This window comes from Ammospiza caudacuta, chromosome 1, assembly GCF_027887145.1.
Source record: "Ammospiza caudacuta isolate bAmmCau1 chromosome 1, bAmmCau1.pri, whole genome shotgun sequence".
Lineage (NCBI taxonomy): Eukaryota > Metazoa > Chordata > Aves > Passeriformes > Passerellidae > Ammospiza > Ammospiza caudacuta.
Window position 1 is genome coordinate 29,722,129 of NC_080593.1, and position 26,540 is coordinate 29,748,668.

Genomic DNA, 26,540 nt, shown 5'->3' on the forward strand with positions numbered 1-26,540 from the left:
TCCTGTCAAATTTGCCATCAGATATTTTTTAAAATTTATTTATCATTGTTCAGTTTCATGCCGACTCTACCTTTGTCACCAAGACAAGAATTCATTCTTTCTCCCCTTAGCTGTCAAAATCAGGTGTGAGTCTAAAAAGCATAGACAGTGGAAATGAAAAACAGGCAAAATTTTATCAATTATTTGATACAAAATAATGTACTTCAAAAACGTAACTACCATACATAAGTAACTGCAAATTACCCCAGTGAAACCTGGTACTGTGGTCAAATCAAACAAGAAATTGCTGTGTTTTTCTTGAAAAGCTCAAAGGCACAGCCATTTTCTAGAAGCTTTCAAACCAAAAAGCTGTTGGATTTGCTTTTGTGAGTAAAAATGTGTTCATTTTAAAAATTATTTATTGTTTCATTTATTTGCTGGATTTGATATATATATACCTATGGCAGGTGCTCAAGAAAATTGCAAATCTTCTTATATGTAGACTTCACAAATCATTATGCTATTTTGATACCTACTTTTGACTATATCATCACCTTACTGATTGCATCTAAAGCAATCCCTCAATCTCATATTAATTCCTGAAAAAAGAATGACTGTCTATCAGTGGGCAAAAAGCTTTCCATTTTAATATTAAAACTGTAGGAAATATTTAATGAGATTTTGTGTATTTGAGGCCAGTATTCTAAAATTCTTTACTAAAACACATTTTCAAAATGTGTACATTGATGTAATTATTATTTGAAATGTGACTTCACTACCTATTTAGTGTATAGAGATGAGATCCTGAAACACTTTAATACATGTGTAACATGGATATTTCCATTAGAAATCAATGTGACAACATGCATGATGAAACTTAAGCACATGCAGAAGTGTTTCCTGGACCAGGGTTTGGTGAGCAGGAAACCAATAACAGTGATAAGAAATTCCATCATCTCCGCTGCTTTTACAGAGCAGGGTGAGATAAAGGGGTTTAAAATGCCTGTATCCCAGTTTTGCTGGCGTTCCCATTTTTGCTGCCATCTGGAAACAGGATGTTCAGAAACTCTGCATTAATATATGCCACTGCATATACTTAATAGGCTGAACCAAGTTGCTCGTATTTGTTGCATGCAGGCAAACCAACTCCTTGTGCATACAGTGTTTGGGACCTATCCCCTCTTCAATGACATCAGTGTGGACAGATTAGAAAAGATATGCACCCATCTAACAGATCTATCACTCGCGCTTTTATCTTCCATCTCTGCCTAATAGATGAAATTAATCTGTAAGTGGTACATATGAAAGTATAAATTACTTTCACAGCAAAGAGATAATAAATGTATATAATTTTGCTAAAAACATTCAATCTGATGTATCAACATAAATATTATCATGATAAACAGGAGCTTTACTGTGAGGAGCTACTCATTCCTGGTACATATTGGGCAGGCATTTAAAGTCCATTATTTTTCATCAGTACCTGTCTTTCAGTGAGGTCAAGATTTACTGCTATCTCATATCTTCTCAGCCTGGTCAAATAGTTATGATGAGCAAATTCTGCTTCTAGCTCTCTGATTTGCTCCTTGGTGAAAGCTGTCCTTTCCTTCCTGGGTTTACTGTTGACCTCTGTCTTGTAGTTACCTTCTTGGGAATCTGAAAAAAAAAAAAAAAAAGGCAAAAAGTGATGTGATGTAATGTAATGACAAGTGTACAGCTAAATAGAAAATAAGCCCAAAGACGACGACAACAACAAGCTAAAGTTACATCTTTCAAACTTTCTTCTCTCTGAAACACACCCTTGCTTTCATTCCTATGGATCCTTTGCTGTAAATCAGGAAAGCAGAAGTAATTCTGGCAGACTTGATCTGCTGCTTCCATTGAAACACATCAAACTTTAGCTTAAAACCTTGCATTGTTTCATTTTCTAACAATTCTCTGAAGAATTTCTGCAAAGCTTCAATTCCTTCCCACTGCTGGCAACTCTCAGTGCATCCAACCAGTACAGGATGTGTATCATTTGATTACTGTATAATGAGTAATACCTCAAGAATCTCTCTCCCCTATCATTTCACTGATACCTTAAGCCAAAGCTGTTTTACAGCAGACACTTTAAGGTTTAGTGCAGTTACACTTCCAGGGAAAGCAACAGACAAAGCACAGGAAACTGAACACACGTCTAAAGGAAGTTGGTCCCATGTCCCATGGGATCTCCTACTCACGCTATAGTGCAGGTAGGAGCTTTTTGGCACAGCTGGTATCAGTATAGGAAATTTGCTACCACTGATGCTCATTACCTAAGGGATACTTTGGCCACAATAAGAGGAGCTTTGCTGAAAGTTTCATTATCACCCTCACAATTCCTTTTACTCTCAGAAACAGATATATTTGGTCCTGACCCAAACTACTGAACTCAGTAACTCAGTGACAGTCATTCTATTGCAGCCAGTGAAGTCAGCTTAAATAAATGAATGTACAAACCATAAGGAAAAAAAAGATAGTGGAAAGCAAAAAAAAAAAAAAAAAAAAGGAAAGAAGAAGAAGAAAAAAAAAGACCAGACATTTGTAAGTTTTGGTATGATACAACACCTATAAATCCAAAATTAGCAGGAGATCAGTACAAGTATCATTAGTCAAATTCTGGCCTCACGAACCATCTTAAAAATGTCACAGATTAATTCACACTTCAGCTGTTGATTTAAATAGAAACGTGCATCAACATCCAAATGAACTGGCTCACAAAAAAATCCCTCCCTGGGACTCTGTGTCAGATGAATCATCAGCATGCCTGAGCCTGTCCAACTGGCCAATGAGTCTGGTTTCAAATCTACATTTTATAAAGGTATAAGAATATTTTCACTTTTTGTCAGTCACTCTGTTACTTTGAAGGGAACTTTGGGGAGTTTTGAGTTGGTTTTTTTCAATGAGAACTGTTGATTCTTGACTCAGTGCTATAGTCAATAATTTAAAATGTTTTAAAGCTAATGGCTGCATAGCACCAAACCTCTGCTTTTGCTGACATAACACACAGAACTTTGCTTCAAATGTGAAATGTAGTACTGGCTGTATGACTTAGAGTGTCCATCAAAGTTGTTGAGTGTATCTGGGAGTTGTTCAGCCACAAGTACAGCAGAGATTTTAGGACATTAGATGGCAGGCCCATTGACAATAGTGTGGGGCCAAGGTCTATTTCCAAACTCGACATAGAAAACTTGATGTTTCAAAATCACTTTACACCTAGAAATTAACATTTCTTCCTTTATACTAATAGGCAAAGTAGAGTCACTGTAACTTCTCTCCATGTTTTTCTGTTTCAGGAACATGCACGTTGGGTTTTTTCCTTTAAATTTCTCTGTCTGCTATCCCATTATAAGGTCCAAATACTAGTAGATCACCTGAATTTAAATACTTAAACCCCTAAATCTCCATTCCATTGAATCACTGAAGAGACACACCTAAATCATTATTTTTACCATTTTGGCTAACCATTCCTATACTGCCAGATGTGTTTCATACAGGCTTGAAAGCAGATGGGTGTGCATAGTCATTATGTGCTGCATGATGCAGAAATTAATTTTATACAAATAATTTCTAAAGTCCTCCTATAACTGTCCTGGTCATCCTGTGCCTGTGTGAGGCCATGAGCCAAGAAGTCTTCCCATGTCAGTACTTGCTGTAAGAGAGATCCATGGCTCACTGCTTCCCAGACTAGAGGCTGTGTCCTTAAATAAAAGTAATGTAACTACATATGACACTGATACCTTATCAAAAATTAAATACTAGAAATTAAGACATAAGTCTGGATACACAACAGAAAGAGGGATCAAGGCTATAAAACCTTGGTAGCTACTTCTATTGTGAATATTTGAAGGGAAAAACTTAAGGAGTACCCATCCAAATGTCTCCCAGGAAGACACTGATCTCTGTAAGTGACTGAGACTTGTAACATGAGCAATTTTGGCAAGCAGATGATTCCATGAGGAAAATGGCTTTGCTGTTCAGCAGCAAATGGTTTTTTGTAACATTCAGAGCCAATGGTTCTTGGGATACTGAAAAGGGAAGGGGAGGAATACTGGGATAAGGAAAGGGGAATATAAGTGCATTAGTAGCCTACGTCCATCATCTTTGCCAACAGACAGGATTCAGAACTGCTATCAGTGTTACCCCCTACAGATCCCGTGGAAATATAAGCATTCTTGGACTATTGGTTACTTAGACATTTCTTCCATTGCTGGATACTACCTTTAATTCAATGCTGGATTCTAAATGCCTGACAGCCATAGTTTTATTAGCAGTAAGATTCCACGACCAGACTGACACAGTGGAAAAGTTGCAGGGTTTTATTTATTTTTGAGAATATTATTGATTGGATTTGTAATAGTGTAAAAACCACACGGTATATTCAAACACTACTGAAAGCAGAAACTGGAGAGGTACACAGAAACCTGGGACAGGTCAGAGAGCTGACTCGCTCTCAATACTGAGGTAATGTAACAGAGCAACTGGAATCCCAGGAAATCTGTTTCAAAAAAAATACAGCCAGCAAGACAATAGCATTTTGCTTAATGCATTTGAGATATTGAAAATATATTTAAAAAGAGACTGAAATGGGTACTAGTTAGGTAATCATAAGTCTCTTGCTGTCATCCTGCTTGCTGCAGTGTCACTGTGGTTCATGTGCAGGCTGCCTTTTATGTCCTATTGATGTTGTACTGCTTGGAATTTTAGTTTTAAAATTTGGGGTTGTTTTTCCAAGGAGAAAGAATCTAGGTTTTCTAATCGGCTGTTGTTTTTTTAGCAGTCTCTATAAAGCCAAGATTGGGAACTCCCATCTCTTTCTGACCTTCAGGACTCTGTTCATATCACCTGACTAGCTTCTCTTTGGTGGAAAATGGGTGGGAGACTTGGAAGAGATTCTTGGCAGAACTCACGTCAGCCTACATCTGTTTTGCAGCTGTTGCAACTAAGGCAAGAAAAAGGTCCCAAGAACCTTAGTTTTCTTCTACTGGCTACATCTTATGCCAAGTGGTAGGTGTAGAGGCAGAGAACAAAGCCTAGGGGGAACTCAGTTAGACTACTTGCCTCTCAAAAGGCACACATAAAATACATACAGATGGTACTAACCACTTGATGAAAAATACAGTAATCTATATTGTCTGTCTTCTGCCTTCTGCCAGACCAATTCTGGCACGCTTTCAGAAGATGTAGCCTACATGCAGGTATTTGTACCTTATCAGTCTCTCTTCTGGAAACCTTTGTTCTTTAGATGTCAAGTAATGTAGGCAGTTAAACACTGCTTTGAGGGATGCAGGTCATGCCTTTTCTTAGAACTGTTTTTATCACTTTTTAAAAACTCCAGGCATCATCTTTATTATCTCCTGTTAGACAAAAATACTTGTTGGTAACTGATGTAAGAAAGTACTGTTTGGAAAGACATTCAGAGTCATAAATGGCTGTTCCACAAATCTTTGAAGACTAAGATTTTTGCCAAGTTTAATAAGAGCTCAAGATTTATTTTTAAAAAAATCATTCCCAATCACACTATTCCCCACCCTCAAAAGTTACTTCTGCTTTACTTTAAGGAATGGTTTGTTCTTAATCCCAACATTTGTATTATCCCATCAGAGTTCCTATTTTCTTCTCTCTACATCAAGAGCTGAAGCATGCCAAGCAAACACAGGATCAAATCCCTATACAGTGATAATTTTGATGTTTTTACTTCTGATACCCGCCTAAGGAAAAGAAAGACTGATCACAGAACATTGAAAGAGACTGGAGGAGGTATCTATGGTACAAAGATCTGCTAGCAACCAGGTAGGGTCAGAATCAAAGGTCAAATGTGCAAGAAACACCTATTTTTTTCTTGGATTAGTTCAACAGCTGGCATACCTTCATTTCTCAGACAGAAATGAACATTCAGTTAATACCAGGAATGTAAATCCCCAGACAAATATTTTCAAAAATTTATCAGATTGCTAGTGTTCTATTGGTAGTTACAGAAGGTTTTCAGATCCTGATATGCACACTGAGAGTGAATAGTGACAATAACTAGTAATGATTTTTGAAAAAAAGGCCATAAGAATTTCACCTTTATTGCTCAATATTCAGGTTTTCAACTTTCACTAACAGTTTGCAACACTTACCCATGAAAAGCCCCCAGCACTAGCAAACAATTTCTAAATTTATTTCACTATTAATTTATAGTGAAGTTGGATAAATTATGTCCTTAATTGTGTATCTTCCTATAAATGATGATCAATAAAACAACTACAACATAGGCATCTACTTTGAAATGAAGCTAGTATTAAAAGCAAAAATCTTGCTACTTCTGACTATTTTAATGTTTTATGAAACAATATTTTTTTCAAACATAAATCTTTGACATTTGTTTAAATAACTGGTATGTAACAAAACCTTCTAGAAATCAAAAAACACAATAATGATATGTGATTCAATTCAAAATGCTTGCTTACTTTTCTTTTTTCTTTTGAGATATGAACAATATGAACTAAGGAAAAAGTAGCAAAGAGATGGTGCAAAGGTCTCCATATGGTTCCTATTTTTTTACCAGAAACTACGTGTGAGAGCAAGATTTACCCAGAAACAGTTGCCTTCAGACATTTTTGACATTTGATACAGAATATTATGAAGTTTTTGTATTACTTTTATTTTCTAAATTTTCAATTCAAAGTTGCTTAGAATTAATATGAAAATTTACCCCGTATCCAAAACACTGCTCTTTACTTTGCAGGTTCATAAGTTAAACCCTTACTCCCTGTTTTTGTGTAAAATCTTTGTACAAAAGAAAAAATAAGTCCACGTATCTATGGTTACTTTGATGCACCTTCTGTTATTTGCACCAAATGTTGCAGGCTTTATTAATCTATTTTTGTTTCATAATTTTCCTTCTCTTCACAGTCATTTAAATAATGTTCTTAAAAGACTTTGCCTAGTGAAAAAGTGTACTTCCAAATCACTGAAATCTTCAGTCTGAGTGCCTCTTTTGAGAATGTCATTAAAAGTATTTCTGGAGCTGCAATTCACTAAATATTGGAACAGACAACATCATCATTTCCATAATTCACAACTCTGCATGTGCAAGTGGGCAAAACTGCACAGTAGCACAAGTACGGTGTCAAAACTACATGAATCCTTCTTTTCAGTCTAATGAAAGCAAACTTTTGTTTGCTTATTGAGTTAATGCTTTCTAACAGTCTGTGACAATTAACAATTTAAAACAGCCTCATATCCGCACCCAAAAAAAACACTGACCTGGCACAGCAAAACCTGTGGGTATTCTGAAACACACTATATACTGTCCTAAACCATTACCTACTGGCTGCTGCTGCCAACATTTTGTTATTATTGCCTTCTGAAAGTAAAAGTCTAGGAATTATACTGCAGTATCGGAAACATTGATTCATAACACTGTAGCAGCTAATGCTGCAGGTTCTGGAAGACACCTCTGCTTGAAAAGATATCCTTTTACCTTCTAACTACATAGCATGTACAGGTCACTGCTTCTTCAAACTGTGCAGAGAGGGAGGACAACATATGTATTCTCTCATATGAGTGAGAATAGTAGTGATCTAGTGAGTAGATCTTCACTAATCTCTGTCCAAAGTCTGTGTATAATCACAGTTTATCATAGGAAAGGAGACACAAGCTTTCCCTGAAAATAACTTCTCAGACTGCATTTTAATATGACATTTTATCCACTGGGATTGACAATTCCCATTTGCAAGTACATTCTGCAGATACATCTCCTACATGCAGCAACAAATAACACATGCTGGGTTTTTTGCCTGTTTACCAAATGAGTTTTATAACTTGCTTTCATGCAGAGAAGCTTCATTAAATGATGTCAGGACCATCTCCCCAATAATTAGGAGTGAATCTTCCAGAGTAAAAGCTAACCTATAAAATTAAACCAACAGATTTTTCTGTACAGGAGCTTCTTAGAACAAAGATCAAGAAGTGAAGAAAGCATCTAGTTGAGATATAAGTTTATATAACTTCTCTTTCCAACCAAGAGGAAGAGAATAAAAGTGAAGAACAACCAAACCCAGGCCAAACGCTGTGCATACCTCAGTCATCATCGTTCTCATCATTTTGATGAAAATTCTTCCCTGGAGAGGGGCTGTATCAGAACTCCAAGGAGGCATTAAAAGATTCCTTTTGGCACTACATTATTTTATAAAAATGATACTTGGGAAAATAGATCTTTGCCATGATGGTATTTGAAAGATGCAAAGCACTACAAACTGTAGGGAAGTGGTTGCTTGAGAAGGGAAATGAGTGTAAGACACACAGAATTTACTTAGATAATACCCTCTCAATAAGTCTTATCACTCTAAAATCATAGGTTGTAGTTTTTGATTTAGCTTTGCAAATCAGAGACCCTTGTCCTGCCAAAAATACTAAGCAGTGTCATGGGACTCAGGTAAAACAGAAAGCCATATATAACTCACATCTAAAAAAAAAAATAAAATCTTTTTAAAGGAAAAATACTTAAATACTTAAGTGGTAAAAAATGGATTATGGATCATTTAATCCTTTGACCATTAAACTGTTTGAAAAAATGCTTTCTCTCAGGTACATGTAGATTTGCCTCTTTAGGCAAAATTAGGTTGAGGTTGCTCCACTTTCTATGACATAAAATGCTATACATCTAGCTTAAGATATTGCCAGCAAAAATTGAGATGTGGGTAAGGAATAAAAAAAATGTTGCAGTGATTTGCTGCTAAGAAAGTCACCAGTAATATACCAAAATATACTAGTATGCTTTCTGCATGTGCTACCTAGAATTTAAACATCATGAAAACAGAAATATTACTTTTTTCTCTGAAAAGCCAGACTGCCACTGTTGGTGTACTAGAATCCAAATCACAGTGGGATGGGAACATATGTCAAGTGATGCATTTTACAAACCTTTTTTCATATAGTAACTTCTTTATATAAATGGCCATTAGTTTTATGTGCTTTCACATTGGCATTAAAAGTCCTTTATATTTAAGCAGCAGTACATTCCAATGCAAAACTAGCCATGTTTGCTTCCCAAATGGCAGCCAGCACTTGATAATAATTCTGTTGCTTGGAAAGTGCAGACCTTGTGGATACTATTCTTTGAATCAGTGAGTAAAACATTTTTAATGTGGTTACATAGTTACTTTATGGAAAGCTGTCAATTATTTCATTTTCTGCTACCACTATACTAAATCTGCATTGTGAAATTCCAAATATACTTCTAATAAGCAATTCTGTTTTACCTATAAGCAAATAGGTTTCATTTTTTTTTACACATTATTCACATTATCCATAGTTTGCAGAAATCAAGGTGTAATTTGATTACAGACTTCACCAAGTGTATAGCCTAGACCTCTTTCTTCCAAAGCATCATTTGAAATCTTGAGTTGAAATGATTTTTCATAAAGAAGAGCATTTCCTTAGGCTCCTTCATATATATTTTTTCAAAATATACAGGCAGATCTTGCAGTCAAAATTATGCTGACTTCTAAGTTTGCTTTTTAAAAAAAGTTTATTGCAATTGCATAACCTCCTGTCTGAACAAAGCAATACATACTTTGCATATAAGCCAAAGAATATAGGATTTTAGTTTTTCATACTTAGCAATAAAAGTTGAAACACTTTACAGCAGTTTAATACTGTTTCTTGAGGGCTCCATATTGCCTAACTCACTCTTCTTTCAAAGATTCAGGATACAGTTACTCAAAGGAAAATATTAATGGGTACCAACAATTCCACTTTAACTCTTTCTAAGAATTATTTTGCTGCTACAGGAAACAGGAAGCCATTTCACAGTGGTATTTTTAATGTAATTCTTCCACGTGTGTTACACTAGCTAATTTTTTTTCCATTCATCATGAAACAGATTTATTTGGGACCCCTTAGTGATGTAGTGAAAATTTTATATATGTTGAGCAAATGACAGAAAAAAAGCAGTGTCTGGAGCAAATCTAACATCCAATACTTCTGTTTAATCCTATGTTAGTGTGCCCTTTCTCTTTTTTTTTTTTTTAATTCAGTCTGCTTGAAATGTTTTTACTCTTTCTAAAACCTGTCCTTTTCAAACACCCATAACTGGCCTCTAAAGTGTGTGTAGCACCTTGCAGAGCTGCAGGATCACAAATCACCTTCCATTTCCCAGGCTTGATGAGTGTCACAACCCCCACACACAATTCCATGTGGTCATCCTCTGCCTTAGTGGCTGTCCCTAGTGGACATGGCTCAGCTAGTGTGGCATTACAGCTTTCAGCATGAGGCACAAATGTAATCTCTGTCTGGGCCTCTAAGAAATATAGATTTCTGTGCAAATGTATTTGCCTGCATATGTTTTAGTGACATGTTTTGTAAATCTTATTATCCCTCAGAAAGCATTAAAATGAAACCAACAGGCCCAGCTGTGCTCATAACCTACCTGAGCAGATATCCAGACTTTTTTCAAAACAGAAAACACACACACAGACACACACAGACACACACAGACACACACACACACACACTCCCTCATACCCAATAGGGTGGATTTTCCGGGTATCTTCTATTATTTCATTCACTGTTTACTTTACAGTACTGTGCTGAGGTATAACACTAACTATAAAACTGGAAAAACAGTGAAAAGTATTTTCCCACATACAATTAAATGGAATTACCTGTCTTTCAGGGAAAGCCAAAATAAAAAGCATTGTAAAATAAAATTTTTCAGATGTTTTACCTATTTATACCATTGGCTTTCAGGCCAACCATGAAAGGTTCATTTTTCACTTAAAACTATTACTAATGACTGCTTTGGAAGTTCTGAATATCAGCTGGTTTTGACTTACCCTAAAAGTTCCCCTATTTAGCACCATGCCACATTTTCCTTTTTTTTGTTTTCTCGAATGAATATCGTAAATGGCAGAATCCATTAAAAGCACCCAAAGAATTTGTCATGTTTGATGCTAACACAATTTCATTTTCAACCTAGAGTACAGGTTAGTTATAGCTAAGAATTGAAAAATGCTCACAATAATTAAACTGAAAACCCAAAATACTTCTCTAGATAGAATTTTGGGTGAAGGAAATAAATCTATTAAAAAGAAAATCTAGCTAATAATTCAGGTTTAAATTTTCTTCTAGATATATTTTACTAAATATTTTACAGTCTGGGAGGTCTTTTTGATGGCTAATTTTTCTTGATTGTTAAGAATCAACTTACATAGTTAAAGCCTGTGATTCATAAATGGAAGCTCTGGCAGAGTACAACTAAAAAAATCCTTCAACTTCCATGTGGGCAAAAAGATGTAGTATAATTTCTGGAGGCCTTCCTGTATTTTAAGATTAGTGTACAAGAGAATACTATATATGCAAAAGAGGAAGTTACTTCAAGTATGGGTTCAAGTACAGCTTTTGAAATGGCAGAATTTTAATGCTGTACTTGTACTGCTCCTTTTTATATTATCTAGTGAGACTATAGTTACAGTAAATTAAAATTATAAACCTTCTTTTAACTTTTAAAATGGACTGCTACTTCCAAATTAGTTAATATTCCCTACAAAGTCTTAATTCTTTATTTAGAAAATACAGTAACAGGAGACTGATTGTGCAAACACGTCAGTGTGTATGTAAAGTTCTGGTCTCAGGTGAGCCCATTGAAAAATATGCTAAAATAAAAAAGAAAAAAAACCCCACAACCCAAAAGCACCCAATAATTAAACCCCATGTCCTCAGTATTTTAGTCAAATTAAAAAGTAATAATTTTCTCCAGCTTTACATCTCCTTGTCAGTAATGCAAAGTCTTTTTGTGATCACTAAACTCACACAAAAGTAAAAACTTCTAAAACTTTTGTTTTCTCCAATCAGGGAGACCATTTGGCAAAAAAATGTTAAATAATAGGGCCTGTCTCTTCCATCACTCACTTCCCACAGCTTGCTGCCTACAAGTTGGAAAATAAAGGCCTTCTTGGTAAAGTACTGTGCTAATGAAATATTCTGACTGTGCATGTCAAAGCCTAGTAAATCCTATCTATTTTCTACAATCCTGTACAGTATATGTTTTACTCTTCTTAAAAAAGCTCATTTTAAATACCTACCTCTACTGGGATAAGAAAATTTAGAAACATTCATAAATATTGAACATAAAAGTTGGATAGGTATAATGTTTTTTCTTCATCCTAGAAGTTATAACACCAAAAACAAATTAAGAGGTTATTTAATTGTACAATTAAAACATTTCAAATCAGTACCCACATTCTTTAATGTGATCAGTTGTCACCTCCAGTAACAATTGGCAGCTGGAGGTAACACATTGTCCCACTTTTTGACTTTGATAACTATTGAACTTCATCTTTCTAGGAAATTAAAATTGGTGCTACATTTCTTTGCTTCTCTTCCAACCCCAGCCAGGGTTGGATCTCTGCAGTAAGAGTAGACACAATACTTGAGATTATCAGATCCCAGAAACAGGGGAAAAAATGTCAATAAATGTATTAGCATACCTACTTGAAGGATGTGGGAGTACACATTAAAAAGAAGAGGCTCAAAGCAGCAATGAAATCCCAGTATGGGATTCCTGGTTGCTGGTAACCACCAACTCCAGGGCTGGGCTTCATGCAACAGTAATGCATTCTGCATTTCCCTGTGCTAACAGGGTGAGGAAGGGTGATAGATAAATCTGCCTCTAAACTTCAAAAAATACCTCCTGAGCTCTGCTCTGGCAGCTTTGAAAAAGAGTATGTAGCAGCTTTCAAATTCAAGAGGCATCTATAGAAGTAGAATAAAGGTCTGAAGGTTTAGGGGAAAAAAAAGAGTTATAGCAGTTAGGCACAAGCCCTGGGGTGTTACTCCTTTCAACATAAAACTTTATTTCATCTGCTTTTAAACTACTCAGTCAAGGAAATTCCACCCAACTGAATAAAATTATTATATATTACTCTATTTTTATCTAGGGTATCTTATTTTAAAATTGCACATCTTTGAAAGACCATTTCCAATCTTTTTTTAGGCATTGACAACCACCCTGAATGCGGGCCTCTTGCTTTTGCTGCTCAGGGTCTGGAGGCGAAGGGGACACCTAGGGACAAGGGACCGTTTGCTTCTCATAACCACCCCTGCAATGTGCTGGCTGAGAGTTTCTATTGATGCCAAACAAAACCTGAACCATCTGATCTCAACTGTCTGTTGCGTGACAAAGTGTCAAAAGGCAGCTGTGAAGTGTTGAACTTCATTCCCTCTCTTACCCACTGTTCTGCTTAGAGCTCCTCAGCAGCACAGCACATTCAGGATTCATGTGCTTGCTGTTTGGCTGTTTAAAGGGTTCAACTAGCATGACTTGCATCTCCCTTCCTTTCTGCATTCCCCAGTGACTCCAGTCAGTAGAACAAATGTCACTAAGGCTTAGTTATCATAGAGGCTGAACTGAACATGCCACAAAAATGTTTTTTGTTGAATAACTGCACTGGTTGTTTCACATTGTTGTGATGTTTTCCAGGGTATTTATAGGCCTCTAGGGCACTGAAAACATGGAGCAATGTCTACTCTCACAGATATAAACATTGGTTTGAGTAAATAGTTAATTTTTGCTGGTGTTAGAGCATTTGGCAGATGTTCATAGTCATAAACAAGAATTCTCCGTCTTTCAAAACAGAAAGAAAAAGTGGATATTGACTTTCTCCATCATCCAAAAATCCAGCCTTCTCCTTAAGCAAAATTGGATCCAGTTCAGTTCACAAATCTGAGTCAAAAATCAAAAGGAAAGGAAGCTAAAATGTTGGTCTGTTATGGTTATAACTATGCTGAACTCATATGAAAAATCAAATACCATAACATGCTGATACATCTGATGTTTTTATGCAAGACTGCCTTGTTTCCATTAAACAGCAAAAGGGCAGCTACTGTTTAACTGATGAAAACTGATGGAAAATCCTCATTACTATATAAACAGTGGTATAAGCATAAAAAGTGTTTAGTTTATGCATCTGTGCATTTAGCTGAACATTAAGCTTTTTCTAAACACAATTTGGTGACTTCCTACTCTCATATATTTTCACTTTCTTTTTGAAAGCAGGAAATCTGTGTTTTCTCATGCCTTGAAATATAGACAAACAAAAAAAAAATTATTTTTGTATTATGTGTAATTTTGTGTCAACTAACCCACCAGAAAAACTATGTTCATTGATTCTAGAACTGTAGTTCTACTTTAAAGTGATTTTCTCTAATTTTTGAGTTACTCTGCTTTGGAGTTCAGACTGCTTACTTATTTGATGTTGCTCAAAAATGAACCCGTTTTTCAATGATGGCCTCCATTCCTAGTTCACCTCTTTAAAACTGATCTAGTCCTTTTTAAAAAATTCAGTATCAACTTCTCTCTTTCTTCACTCATTTTCATGATGTCAGCCCAGTAAAGCCTTGACATAATAAAAGTTTTCTTGAGTCAACTGCCATGCAAGCTAATCTTCAGTTTCAAGGACAAAATGAGAAGACATCTATGTAGACAAGGCTGAGAACATCAAAAAACCACCAGTCATTCCTTCTTGGATTGCACCAATAATGACCAGCTAAGAAGCTCAAATTAAATATCCTTCAGGACATTAATTCACCCATAATTTATCATGCAGGCCAAATGTGATTATTTGTGTGGATGGGGTCCTGTTTGTAAATGGAACCTGCCCCTCGCAAAGTACTGAATAGACCCACACTACAGGTAATGGGAGCTCATTTCAGACAGTCTGTTACTACTTGAAAGTATTCATCATTAATTCTTAGAGAAAGGCATTATCAGGACCCTTATGCATAACCCTACCAAGACCTAAAGGGAAGTAAATTAATAAATATTTTTCTTATACTATGACATGGAAAAGACAGCAAGTCAATCAAAGAGTGAAGATAGAAATGCTAGTTCCCTAGATAGGAAGACATTTTTTGTTTCAAAAACTGTAGAAAGAACCCAGAAGCTCTATTTTTGAATAAAGACATGTATGCCCATGCATGAGACAAAGAAAGTTCCAAATATATTATTTTTTTGCATTAGTGCAGCAGTGGTGCTTAAAGGGCTTCCTCATTGTACTGGACACTGCACGCTAAGGAAAGGCCATGCTCCCAAGAGCTGACAGTGCATTTATCCTATGCTGCACCCCACTTCCTCATGGTGGTAACAAACACATGAAAACGTTCATCAGTGTATCCTAGCTGTTATCCTCCTGGGCATTGTACCAGAGAAGGTTTTAGGGAGAGATGGAAAAACCTCACAGCCTCCTTCAACTTAGTCTCACAATTCATCAACAACAGCTCCCATCTTGGAAAGGACTTTGATCCTTGTTCAAGAAAGGTGTGGCAATACTGACCAATTTTTTATAATTACAGACTGTTTAACATTTTGTCCAAATACCATTGGACAAAATTCACATTTTAAATAATAGTTCGGGGGAAAAAAGGGCAAAGAGGATTCAGATTGTGCGTGATGTAGTCAAGATGTATCAACAGGGTGTAAAATGATGTTCATGTCCCATCCCACTGAGGCACAACTACAGAAGCAACAGCAGCACGGTCTGTTTCTGCAAGTCAACATGGTTTTCTTAAGTAGTCTGATTCTGAAATTTCCTACATTATGCTTATGACTTATAAAGCATAGAGTGTATTTTTCTCAAAAGTTGAGGGAAATTAAAGAATCATAGGAAAAGGTCAAAATATGCAGGATCCTCAGATTTAGGTTCAGCAAAAGCCTAAGGAAAGGAAACATGCTAGGGTCTAAATCAAGAATAAAAGAGGGTGAAATCAACATGAATACAATACATAGTCCAAAGCAAACCTTTTTAGACATCTCCAAGAAGGTGTGCAAACCTTTTGTGAGAGCTCTGCCAATAGATCTGCTGATCAGATCACCCAGATCTGCTGAGCTACACAGTAATTTAACAGCTGAAAGCACCAGTTTTTTTAGGTATAATCAGAGTATCTTCTACATGACAAATTGCTACTATGCAATGTCAGTATGATCTATTCCTTTCATGAACTCTAAGAATTTAAACAGATGAAGAGATCATTATAGCCTGAAATCTGACTTAATATACCAGAAATATATTTAGGAAGCAGAAATTACAATTATCCAAAGATGGTTCCAGGGTGGCAGAAATTTCTGAAATTATACAGGTGTCATTGCAAATGCAAGATAACCTTTTGTCAGTAAGATAACTAGGAAAATAATACATTTTTTTTTAGGCAATTCATATGTCAAGTTGCCAAGGAGTAAGATCACTGATCAAGTTTTAAATTTTCATCTTCCTAAGTATATTGAGAAGACAGCTATTTTGAAATTCCCTTTGCACACAGGAGATGTTTAAGACAATCAAAATAATTTTTAAACTTGACAAAAGAACACACATAGTGTACGAGATTCATTACCTCAAATCCATTTCTGAAAACCTGTTTACAAGTCACAATCCCACGGAGCACAAATGTAGGCTATGAACAATAAGTTGTTCCACAACTCCCAGTGTGTAAGAAAGGAAAGTAGTAGAAAGTGCTCAGAAAAGTACATTGCCTTTTGTACCCATTTTTCTAAGGAAAATTACTTTTGATGAAACAAAATGCTGTTCCATTTTAGTAATTTCTCTAGATCTTCTGCTGCTATTATTCATAAAATGTACCTATCCCATTTTTACTGGTAATTACAGAATTTTCTCTCAGATACAGAACCTTGTGAATCATTATGAGTACAATGTCCTGGACTATCTGTACCATTCCTTTCTCATTCAGTATTCAATATTTCTATTCAATATTTCTAAAAAAGCAGTTAAGAAGCAGTAAGGCAATAATGTTGAAATGTCAAAAGTTATGTTCAGCTCCTCGTTTGCTCTAAATCGATATTAAGAGAAATGTAGGAAATGGCAACGTTCTATCCAGTGCAAGCCATCACTTGGACAAGGCACAGCTGACTCTAGACAGGACCACAGTACTTGTCTGAAACACATCCTTCTCTCTGGATGCCTTCTGCCTCACTCCCCCTCCTCCTGATGCTAGGACGTGCAGGCAGATGTCCTTGTCACTGTCTAGCCCCTGTGCATTTGCTCGGATTGATGCTCACCGTGCCTAACTCTCTCTCCAGATGATGAAGATTATGCCTTGTCCTGCCCGAAACAAAGCAGGCACCAATGAGCAGACTTTGCTAACTGATGTAATGCATATGCAGGTATTAAGTCACGCATCCTCAAAAAAAATTTGAGTTGCTCCATAAACACTCAAGTAGTCTGCTTAGCGTGAAGATTCACATGACCACTTTCCTTTCCTGCTCTGCACACCAGCTCCCCTTTGAAGTAAGGAGTCTGCCTCAAGGTCTCACTCCAGCTGTTTAAAGACCCCAGCAGAAATAGAATAAGCAACCTGGCAGCTTTTTCTCTCCAAGATAAGACTTTTCCAAGACAACTGTGTTCTACTGAAACAATTCTAAAACTTAGGAGTGTGAGAGGTTCATAAATGCAGAGCCAGGTCTTTTTTCCTGCCAACACTGAATCTCCATTCCCATAAAAGTGAGGCTTCAGAATTCATAGTTTATAGCAGCAGACCATAAGCTCTCTTAACTCTGATTTAGTAAATTATGCACATATACACAGCACAAAAAAAAAGTCTATGTGTTACACACAGGAAGAAGCTAATTCTTTTTTTGCCATATTACTATATACAATTCATGAACATGACACCTTTCAGTTCTCATAAAGCATTTTAAAAACTTTACTATTTCAGTTCATCTCATTCTAAAGGTACTCAACCAGCATAAATATAAACAGTGAACCAGCCTTGAAAAAACAACTGCAGTTTTTGTTCTGAACACCTGAACATTTTTGATGTTTACATGGAGCTCGTTCAATCATTCCAAACTTATGTTCTGTGTCTTGAGTAATTCTTAGAAAATAATAACAGAATAGTCTGAAGTGGAAGGGACCCACAAGGTCCAACTCTTAAATGGATGTGTCTTTTTGACTGGATTTATGCTGTCTGCACAATAGTTTTTTTCAGGTCAATTTTTTCTGGAAGACAAAGTAAACAGGAAATTCACAACATTTAACTGTTACAAAACTAGCTATCAAAATAAAAACAGAAGTTTCAAACTTATGAGCTCAGTATTACTTAAAATGGCTTGAAGATCCAATTTTAGTGCTACTTCATCCCAACTATTTTTGATCTGGAAAAAATCTCCTTCTTCACTGCATTCATTACAATTTCAGAGACTTTAAACAAATCGATAGAAAAAATGATCCCTTCCTTGCTCAGTAAAATGCAGAAACATTCTTTACAGTTGTCATATAACTAGTATTCCTTGAAGTGCCTGTAACATAGAGCTAACTGTTTAGTGGCCTTCAAATTTTCTTTCATCCTGTAACAAAGTGCTTTAGCAGTAATACAAATAAATCATCTAAGGACATAATCAAAGAATCCTTATGCAATTTTATTTATATCTCCTTTAGCTATACCTGAGTTCATTTTATATCATGGGGGTTACCAAAATCACTTCGGAAAAATCATCTGTAAGCACATTTTCAGTTTGCACATGGATTCATTTCAGAATATTTTGGCAATTGCAACTTGGAAAGCAATTCCATTTTTTAAAACAAGTAGTATATTTTGAAGGAATTGAACTGTCATGCAAATGGCAGACATATACATGCCTTTCTTTTCCTTGCTTTTGTTCTGTTACTGACAAAAATACCCACAGGATTAAAAATGAGCTAGAAAATATATACGATCAATTGGAGCCCCAGTTTTTTTCCAAAATTAGATTTAGTATCTCCCACTACAGCAAGTGCCATACTCCTTTTGGTGTAAGTTTACACCATTTTACTATGGGTCTGGTTTTTATCTCCCCATCAGTAATGCAATCCATTATTAATACAGACAAAAAGAAAGAAAAGAAGAAGGGAAGCCCCATCCCATTATCACATGAGGTTTTGTGATGGGGTAAGATCCTGGGTCAGGTGTGGTACTACACATCTCACTGGTTCCACACAGCATTTTATCTTCAATTCCTTCCAATACTTCAGTATATTACCACTAAGGAAAATAGAGGCACTTCAGCACTGTACTGAGACCTTGCAAACACTTGGTCCATGGCAGGAAAGGGACTGATTCTGGAATGGCCCCTTAAGTCACTTTTTTGTAACTTTTTTTTTAAAGGCCATATTAACTTATAAAAATCACTATAAACTAAGAACATCAGAAGACAATCTGAACACAAGGGTTAGAAAAAGCTTTGGACAATGTAGAACTGAAGCCTGTGGTTACACTTGAAGTAATTACAATAATATTTTCTACTGTACTGTGAGTTCAAAATGTGAGGTATTAAGTTTGCCAGCAATAAAAAGTAGAGTGGAAAAATAAGTAGTTTAAAAGGAAAATAATTAGTTTAAAAGGATTTGTTAGTATAAGAGCAAATTTAATATTTTATTTATGGGACTAACAGCAAAATACAAAATACTGGCTGTGAATCCAAATCCAAGATAGTACTTTTACTGAGCACATAGTAACACTGCTTTCCAACAATAACAGTATTCCAACAAAGAAAAAAAATCATAGGAAATACTGATGTCAAAACTCTTAACAAGATTTAAATTACTTAGAAAAATGGAATGGATAAAGAAATGTGAAAGGTTTTTCAATGCTATTTATAAACTACATTGTAAAACTGTCCCATTTAAAAATTCTCAGCTTCTGCTTATGCCAGGGGTCCACTCCTAACAAAGATTCATTAGATTTTCCTGAAAATGTTGGCTTTCTTCTATTAGTGATTTTTCCTTCCATGATTTCACCTTCAATTAGAAGTTTCTTGTATTTTTTATAGTCACAGACATTTGCACAAGAGTCAGTTTTTTTATTGGCAAGAAAGCTTTAAGCTACTTTGCTGAAAGTAACTGCAAACATTTAACAACAGCTTTTTTCTTCAATTTTATAGAAAAGTAAACTGTGCAAGTTAAGTTTACCTAAAAATGAGTTACAGAAGCAAAAATCAATACTTTTTTTCCCTTCACAATGAACATACTTGTCTATCAGAACCTAATTTCCACAACCTTTTTTAGCAGAAATAGACCACCAGCTAACAACTGGATCAATTTAAAGACTTTACTAGCTTTCCAAGACTAATTTTTCACATTGAAAAGAGGTTAAAGATAACACTTAAGCCATAGGTTGTTGGGAACACAGACTGCAATGAAATAAATTCCAGCTCAAGAGTAAAGAAAAAGCAGATGCAAACTTACACATGAGCATACTTGGCACTGAAGGCAGTCAAGGCCCAGAGGAGTGACCTGTGGAATGAAACACGAAGTGCAGCAAGCAGAGGACCATCTAGTAGAAAAATGGAGCCTGAGAAGTGTGGAAGTCAGAAATACGGGCCAGGAGAACAACAGCTAATGCAATGGATATCACAAGCCTAGAAGAGTTTCCTGGACTCTTTCAAATTTCCTCTGTCCCTGTGAAACTGGCTTGCTTTAAGTAGTTTCCAAGGGCCTGCAATTCATTTCTTGGCTAGGCAGGCTTACTTTCACTGAACACAGTGATCTGAGGTTTGTTTGAATTCCTGCTCTGTGGAAATCTACTGTACTTTCTAGCAGGTGTGAGAACGCTGAGGCTCCTTCAGTTGCAGCTCATTTCCACTTTCTAACTACTTTATCTCCGTGGATGAAGCAAAAGTGACTCTTGTGTTTCCTGGCAGTCTGCTGCTTCAAAGAACCTTATAGTGATTTGTTTATTTCAGAGGAAATGGAGACCAGTCAGTGATGACAGATTTATTGGTTAAATGGACATCACAAAAAAAATTTCATGAAGCACAGGCTGGCTCTAACCACACTGTGAGAACTCATAGTAAGGGGTGATGTGCATTCCAGGAGTCCAGTCCTATTTAATCCACTCCACTCTAATCCGTACATTTATATTACACCTTTCACACAATTTCCGAGAGCTCTGTACAGAAATGTAATAACCACTGTAGTGAAACATATCCAGGTATGTTGATGGCCTACATTTAGGCTTTACAATGCAGCAAAAGGAACCAGACTGTTGAATATCTCCTGGCAACGAGTCAGACAGTGACAGGCAGGAAAAAAATGGGTGCCCAACTTCTTCCTATTACATCTCAAGATAGAAGAGAATTTCTTATTTCTGGAGAGACAATTTACAATTTGGCAATTCATAATAGCTCCTATTAGGTGAGAAATTTACATTGGAGCAATTAAATATGAAACTTGATATGGAAGTTATTGAGACTCAATATTAAGTTGTACAATATAGTTGATCAAACACATACAAGAGGGAAAGGAGTTTCAGCAGTTGGTAGGTTTGCAATGCATGAAGGATTATGCTAAGGATTGCATAATTTCAATGTGAAAAAAAAATAAAATATTGTAGAGAAAGATACTACCAGACTTATGTTGCTATAGTCTTCAAATGATAACTGGTTGTGATAATTGCATCTGTCAAAGAAGGTAAAACAGATTTATGAATAACATACAGGAGCTTGTTTCAAAACTCCCAAATACCCAGACAACTGCTGGTTCTCTGTTAGGGTGAAGAACACTGGTCAAAGCAAGCACTGAGATACAACCAGCAGGGCATTCCACTTGATCTGGATTCAATTTCAGAAAAATAGCTGGCTGAGGTCGTGCATCAGCCAAACAAACATATCATTTGGAAAGAAGCTGGAATATTTGTTGAGGCAGAGAAATATATCTGTACATCACCTCAAGACATATGGTTCACTAAAGCACATCTGCCAATAATTGGCTCAAAAATTCATCAAAATGTTAAAAATGCCTCTATTTAAGATAGTAAAATAAAGTGTTATTTATTCTTTGGAGACACATACCTTCTCAAAAATATCTTGATAGGTAAATTACTCAGCTTTTACTAACTGGCATTGTCATTGCATTTTGAGTCCTCCTATTTCCCAGTCTAGTTTGACATCCTGAATGTTTTATTTCTGTTTATACATAAGGAAATGTAAGCTGGTTTTGTCCTCTATATAGACTGAAGACCTGAAGTATGGAGTAACTACAGCACTGTGTCAAGATTATTGAAGGAAATGAAACTAGAAGATCTACACAGGGATTCCTGTAGGGAGCAGAGTCATGGAGATTTGCCCAAAGTACTGTACTTGCTTCTCTGCAGAGGCAGTTTGCCTGGCAAAATCATAATGCTAAATTTTTGGAAACTAAACTTCTCCTTGATTTCCTGACACTGTCTTAGTTCAAAGGAACCTATCTCCTCTGCTTTGGGGTTGCAGGGTATTACAAGGGCTGCTTTTATTAAAATTGAGTCTTCATCTTTTAAGCCTACTACTAGCCTCACCCTTTTAGTAATTCTTTCTAAATTTTTAACATTTATAAGAATGAAGCCCAAAGATGCTTTTGAATTGTAGAGAACATCTTAAACACCCTGCAGCACAGAAAAATTTCAAATGGTACTTGTATTGTATGTGAGTGTGTGTGTGCATGTGCACGCATGTGTTCACACAGAACTTAGGTGAAAATAAGAGCTAATCTTTATTATTGTTTTCTTAACTATAAGAAGATATTTTACTTGATCTTGATTTAACCCAATCCTGCTATTATGTATTTCATGATCCTCTATATCTTATCAACCCTGAAGTATAAGCACACTGATATACAACCATCTACACACTAGGCTCAGATGAAAAGTTTCCTAGGACTGGAAGTTCACATCATGGAAGAAAGGGCAAAGCCCTGCTTCTTCTAAAATATTTTGTATTTTACAGGATAGCCAGTCTAAAGCAAACAAAAGCATATGAATTTACAGGATTTTAAGAGTCCACACTCTGCTTGAACTCCTTGCAAAACTGTTACCAAAGCATTAGATGCAGAGAATGAATGTCTCCAGGATGAAAGCAACATGAGGGACATGTATTTTTAAAATTCAGAACATGCTGAAGGGGTTGCAGCCTTGCAATATTCACAATAGACCTCCTAACAATAAGCAAATGCTTAAAGGATATAGATGTGGGACAATTCTGGAATATAATGTTTACAGTTAAGTTCCATAGCCAAGAAGAGATAGGCTAAAACCTAAAAGCTGCCTCAACACAAAAGGATCAGCTTTCAAGAAATCTGCACACCCAACTGTTACCATTTAGGCACCTAAATGAAGAACAATGGGGGCTTCTGGGTTCTGAGCTCTTTCAAGCATCTGGTCCAAATTCTTTCCCTCCATATGAATCAAAACAAATGTTTAGGCTACTAACTTTCCATTACCCTTTAAGTTTAATGCCAGCTTTTCCAGTTTTTAAATTCTTAGGCATAGTTAGATGAATAAAACACTAACTTTGCAGAATACCCAGTTAGGGACTATATACCGTATTTTATTTTTTTTTGTAGCTGGCATAAATTCTGTATAGAGTCATTGTAAAACTGTATCTTTCAAAACAATATCTTTTATAACAAAATCTGTTTGTTTAATACACTTAATGTTTAATACATTAATCCATCTTACTTGACTATCCAAAGGTGGTCAAATGTTAACGCACGGATTTGAAGATGCAACAGACTGAAAAATCAGCCTAAAGCAAAACATAGCAGCAGAAACAATAAAAAACCCCAAGTTAATTATACAAGAAAACAAAAAAGAGATCACATCATGGTGTGGAAATAGAATATAAGTCAATGTGTGCATCAGCACACCCTGCTAAGGGAAGTTTTAAACGTACAGAATTCCTGCTGCTCCAGACAACTACGTCCAACCTACAGTGGCATGGATCCTGATACAGGAGCTCCAATGCTCTGCAAGAGTGCAGGACACATCATTGTGCCTGGACCCTGATACCTCCTAGGATGTTTAAAATCTGTACTAAATAATCATAAGAATGTATTTAAATGTTAGAGGGGAACTATTAAGACAGACAGGCATTATTGCACACCTCTGCAACTCGAACAGATCACACAGGAAATGCACAGCACTGCCTGATGTAACCCAGGGGGAATAATAGTCCATTTCCAGTCCTCTTCCCCATGTGGGAAACCTGGTCTGCAGAAAAGTATGAATTCAAACATATTAAGAAAATCTATTATTAAAAAAAAGAAATTTTGCAGGCCTGTTACAGAGAATACTGAAATATTGAGCACTTTCAAGCAAGTTCATGCCTGGACAAAAGGAAATAACACCTGAGTATCTCACTTTATTTTTACAGCACATACAGCAGCAAAGGACAGAGCAACTAGCCAACACACAAAAATGTGAATAGAAATATGGGTTTTCTTCTGACTTGAAGCAAGAGGAACTTTTCTTCAAGAAGCACATAAACAGAGTTAGGAGAAAGCATCTTTGCTAATTTACATGAGTTAATTTAATAAAATATAATGTGCAGAAAAAACCATACAGTCGACTTTCAGCTTTTCCTTTACTGAATAAGAACCCTTCCCATCAGTTTTTCTTTTCCAAACTTGGTTCAAAGTTTCTGCTGCTCTATAATTCTTACAAAAATTATGTCCTCTAAATGATACTATCCTAAATGGCCATTGTGCCAAAGTTAACTCTGAACTTCAGTCATAGAAAGAGTTTTGATTAAGAAAAATAAACAAAAAAATTTCGAATGAGTGACTTGAAGAAAACAAATAATCCCCAAACTGGCTACTCCTGTCTATAAGAGTGTATGAGAACTGCCTTTTAAATCTGGATATCAAAGAGAAGGGATAAGTTACTGAGGACTGCAGTAGAGTCTGAGACAAGGCACAGAAAAAGAAAATTCAGAGTTTTTTAAGATGAGTAGCAGGCCAAAATTCCTGCAACTGAGATTTATTACACCATGGAGTCTGATTCCCAAGATGGCTAATGAAGGCAAGCTATTTTTTAAAATCCAAATGAGCATTTAATAAATGAGTACCACACTCAAAAGCCATATATATAACCCATTTTGTCATACTGAATTGAAAGGAATCAACCCACACTCAAGCATTTTAGTCATCACTATTTCACTCTATCTGTCATTCGTCTAATAAAAGAATATTAATATGGATTGCTGCTTGGCAGGGGGTACCTTTTTCCCTATACATAAGATTCCTCTAGATAAATCAGCTAAACAGAAATGTAATTAATTATCTTATAATTAATTCTCTCAGGGGAGTTGTTCAACCACTGTCCACTGTATTATCTGACCATCATCCACATTCATTACACTGGAAATATTGTCATCACTAATGGACACTGCAGACTCTGTAATTCTTCTTTGGAACCAGAGTAAGCTTATTCTGGCATAGACCAGCATGGAGAAAAGAGGAAAAGAGAGGGGAAGAGATGGAGAGAAGGGTTTTTACTCTTCTGTGTAGATTGGAAGTGAGGTGAGGGGTGATGAGAGTCAGTATGATTATGACCCTAATACTTTTCAGCTATGGCCGTTTTGCTGCATTTCCTGAAGAGGAGCTGCCTCTTGATCCTTTTTAATATCCTTATTAGTCTCTAGTTCAAGAAGCGTGTGTGAGGATGTATTTAACTCTCATTGAAGTCAATGGCTCTTAAGCATATGCTCAATTTTTTTCACAAAAATCAGGACTTTAATCTGTTCCTTATGCACATTTAGGATTACAGAGAGGTCTTCTGTTTTTGAAGTTGCTGGAAACATCAGCTTGCTGATGAGAGGTGGGGGAAGGGAGAAGGACTCCATCACTGTCAGAAGCCTATAACTTTTCTATTTTTTTTCCTAAATTTTGACCAGAAGATCATTTGTCTTTTTTTTTTTTTTAAAGTCTTCTCAAATAGGTAGATTCTTATGAGTGCTCCAGAAATGTGAGTTACTGAAAAAACACACTTATAGATTTGTTAGCATGTCCTCCCTTCCTCCTCTAAAAAGTTGATAGAGCTTTTACCAAAATCCCAAAGAGATATACTCCTAGCAAGGGAAGAGAAGAGTTGAGACAAAAGCTGTAAAACTGTCTCTGTCCTACTCGGCAAATGCACCTCAATTCTGGTAACTACTCGTTTTGTCTACTTTGGTCCTGGAATAAAACCCTTTTCACTGAGCCTGAAGGTTGTGCCAAACTGTATGGTGATTTTTTTGATATGGAAAAAAGCCCACTGGAGACTGGCCCTAAAGCAGTCAATCTTGTGAACTGATCCTCATGTAAATTTATGTCTCTAGAGTTTAGATTTGACATTCTGTAATTTCACCACGGGTTCTATTTGCTGATATTACGCTGAAAACTCTAGACACTGAAAATAACTGAAAAATTACCAAACCCAAACATTCAAAAGGTACCATCAGCACTCTTCTTTTCTCTCCCTTCCTGAAGCTTCCTCCTCCTTCCCAAACTGGTTTTAAAACATGTTTAGAAATAAAATAACACAGTATAGCCAAATGCTGAACCAGTCAAATCACATGGACTATTCAGATCCCTATCTATTTTTATTTTAGATTTTATATATATATTTATATATATACATATATATATGTATATATATATATATATATATGCATACACACACACCCCCCAGGTCTATTATATCAGTGAAATGGAATCACATAAAAATATTTTACTGTTTTCAAAATTCTTCTTACAGAAAACTGGAGTAAAAGAACA

The 26,540-nt window shown here is 36.0% G+C and overlaps 1 protein-coding gene across 1 annotated transcript in view; it reads right to left on the reverse strand.

Moving 5' to 3' along the window:
• The window catches only part of MEOX2 (mesenchyme homeobox 2), a 52,107-nt gene that overhangs the window by 12,239 nt on the left and 13,328 nt on the right, over window positions 1–26,540 (reverse strand). The window contains exon 2 of the mRNA XM_058803299.1: window positions 1,463–1,635. Within this exon, the coding sequence (XP_058659282.1) occupies window positions 1,463–1,635 (173 nt within the window). The remainder of the gene's footprint in view (window positions 1–1,462; window positions 1,636–26,540) is intronic.